The sequence below is a fragment of the Etheostoma spectabile genome, chromosome 5 (genome assembly GCF_008692095.1).
Source record: "Etheostoma spectabile isolate EspeVRDwgs_2016 chromosome 5, UIUC_Espe_1.0, whole genome shotgun sequence".
Taxonomy (NCBI): Eukaryota; Metazoa; Chordata; class Actinopteri; order Perciformes; family Percidae; genus Etheostoma; species Etheostoma spectabile.
The window spans coordinates 10,516,382-10,519,312 of record NC_045737.1 but is presented as its reverse complement, the minus strand read 5'-3'; the positions used below and the strand labels follow the sequence as shown (position 1 = coordinate 10,519,312).

Below are 2,931 nucleotides of genomic sequence, written 5' to 3'. Positions count from 1 at the left end.
TATTATTTCATGGATTTCACAAATTTCAGTACGACATGTTATGCCGTAATTAGTTGCTTTAAAATGAAAAAGAAGACTCCTTGCTTGCAAGAAGTTAAAAAGCCTCCATCAAGATGGATATTTCATAATAAAAATTGTTAGTACGTTAAAAATAGAGCTCGGTAACAACACACATAGTGACACAAAGAGCGTCTTTGTTACCCATTAGTTCTGCTCCCAGAGGTAAAACTCTGACTCGTTATGCATTTCTCAGTTTTATTTTGGTGACCTTTCCGCCCTCGAGCCTTCTCACAGTTCAACTTGAACCTAAAATCTTTCAAATCAAGAACAATTGTTGATTTTAAAGATTTTAGATGCAGCGTGAATCGGCTAAAAATGGATATAAATGTGTAAAGATTACAACCGGTTGAGATACTCAGAGTGTAATCTACTTTAGATTTCACTTGTTGGCTTCAGACGTCACCACGTGTTACGTAAACATACACGAGGATAGGACCCAAATGCAGAGATGAGAGCGGCAGGCAGGCAGGCGGGCGGGTGGGGGTAAAACAGGAGTTTATTATAACAGTTCATCAAACAAAGGGAGCCAAAAAGGGCAAAATCCAAGCAGCTCCGAAAATCCAAACGAGGAAAAACATGGGGAAAAGTCTGGGGGAAAGGAAAGGGGCAAAAACCACAAAAAGAGACTCACGGGGAAAAATAGGGAACGACGAACAGGTGCACACAGACAGGACGTTGTCGACAACACAGACAGGCTGGGCAAACTGTCAAAACAAAGGCAAAAGGACATTAAATACTCAGGGTAATTGGGTAACAAGAGGGCAGGGGAGCAGGTGGAAAACATCAGGTAATCACGGGAGCGGGAAGACACAGGAAGTCAAGCTAGGGGCGAGACAAGACAAAAAACAGACTTCAAAATAAAACAGGAAACAGAACCTGCAGACACTCAGGGGAACACGAGACAGGACCAGCAACACCAGACCGGGGACAAAACTGAGACACAAACAACAAGGAGGGCCAGAAGGGAAAAATAATCCCAAACCATGACACTATGTCTTCTTGGTTAATTCATTTGAAGAGATTTTGTGCTTTATATTTAGTTATTTTGATTTTGATGTGGGATTAAAATACAGTTTTTGATAAGAGGACATGTCTGTTGTTTTGTACTTTTTATACAAATAGAGAAATGGTTTTCAGTCATTTGTCTGCAGCTCATTCTGTTACAAAAATAAAATCCGTAGCAAATGTTATCGTGAATCCTATCGAAGCGTGAGTTGCATCCCTACGTCCCTGAAATGGAGCCAGACTGAGAGACATTTTTCTTACGTTTATAAGTCTTGTTGATGGCGTTGCAATTTACCTGTTGCAATAACTCAGAGCTTTTCAGTGAGTTTTCCTCTTCTGTCACACAGTGATTTGAGAAGGGTGTGAACAGATCAACGGCTTAACAACTGTACAAAAGAGTGTGTGTGAGTGTTTGAATGTTGTTCATCCTGTTATATGAACCCTCTCTCTGCAGCAACGGACCCTGAGAAACGGAACAACCACTGCATGTTACTTTGCTACCATACACACAGACGCCTCGCTGCTGTTGGGCCAGATTGCAAGTGAGATGTGCAGCTACACACACACTCACACACACACACACACACAAACACACACCCACACGCATACACACACACACACACACACACACACACCACAACACACACACACACCCACTCACGCTTACTCTGAGTTTTCTAAAGAATATATAAGAGTTGCTCGGAGCAGGCGACAAAGGTTGTTAAGGGTTCAAAGACCCCTGAAACACAGAAAGCTGCAGGGGCGACTGTGTACAGCTTCAATCCAGTATGGCTGTTATTACCACAGTGTGTGTGTGTGTCTGGGGTGGGGGTGGGTTCAGTATTACCAACAAGACACATGATGATAAGGACAATTAGGCATACAAGGTGAAAAAAAAAAAAAAAAACTTGAATACTGTATCAGACAACGAAACTGTCTACACTAAGATAAGGCCAATGCTTATATTAAAACCAAGATTTAGGTCAGTGTTGTGTGTGGTGTTGGGTGTGTGGCGTGTGGTGTGTGTGTGTGATGTGTGGTGTGTGTGTTGTGATGAGATCCGTTTACACACATGAACACCATGATGTAAGGACATTAGGCATAAAGGGAACAAACATAAAAAATCTGAGCGACCCATACAGCATGAATATGTCAGACAAACACTGTCTACATATAAAGATAAGGCCATGACTCATATTAAAACCCGATTCATTGGTGGGTGTTTGTGTGTGTTGTGTGTGTGTGTGTGTGTGTGGTGTGCGTGTGGGTGTGTGTGTTTGTGTGTTGGTTTTCCAACAAATTATAGTTATACTAATTTCTTCTCTCCTGTGTTGAATTTATTGCTTATACATTTTGGTGACAAGTGTAATGAAAGATTTCAAAATAGAAACAGTATGTAGATATTTTACTTTTCCCAAATTGTCCCAAGCCGTTACATCCATTCTTCTAAAAACGACCCGACAAAATATGACTCATACCAGGGCTGTAGTACTCAAATCCGGACTCAAGACCAGTTTTTCTATGGTCTCGGACTTGTCTCAGACTCGCTTTCCCTTTAAAGTAGTTACGGACTCTTTCACCTATTTGGGGGTGTGCGTCACACAGGAAGCTAAAGACTTATTTAGGAGAAATTTCCACCCAGCCGTTGAGAAATCGCGTGGGCGTTGATGGGCAGAGTAAACACTTAAAATGGTATTTTGCCAAGACTGCTATATTACTTTCAGTCAATCCTGGTTTTTCTCCCAAAATCCTTCTTCAGGGACCGGATAATCATGTTTCCACATTCCTCTGGGATAGAAAACTTCTGCGCCTTCGAAAAGCATTTTTAGAAAAATCCAAATCAGAGATGGGGGCGGGGGGGGGGGG

General features: G+C 41.9%; 1 protein-coding gene across 2 annotated transcripts in view; it reads left to right on the top strand.

The window, feature by feature from the left end:
- The window catches only part of gda (guanine deaminase), a 68,150-nt gene that overhangs the window by 11,239 nt on the left and 53,980 nt on the right, over positions 1-2,931 (top strand). For both annotated transcript variants that reach the window (XM_032516284.1, XM_032516283.1), the window contains exon 4: positions 1,520-1,607. In XM_032516284.1, the coding sequence (XP_032372175.1) occupies positions 1,520-1,607 (88 nt within the window). The remainder of the gene's footprint in view (positions 1-1,519; positions 1,608-2,931) is intronic.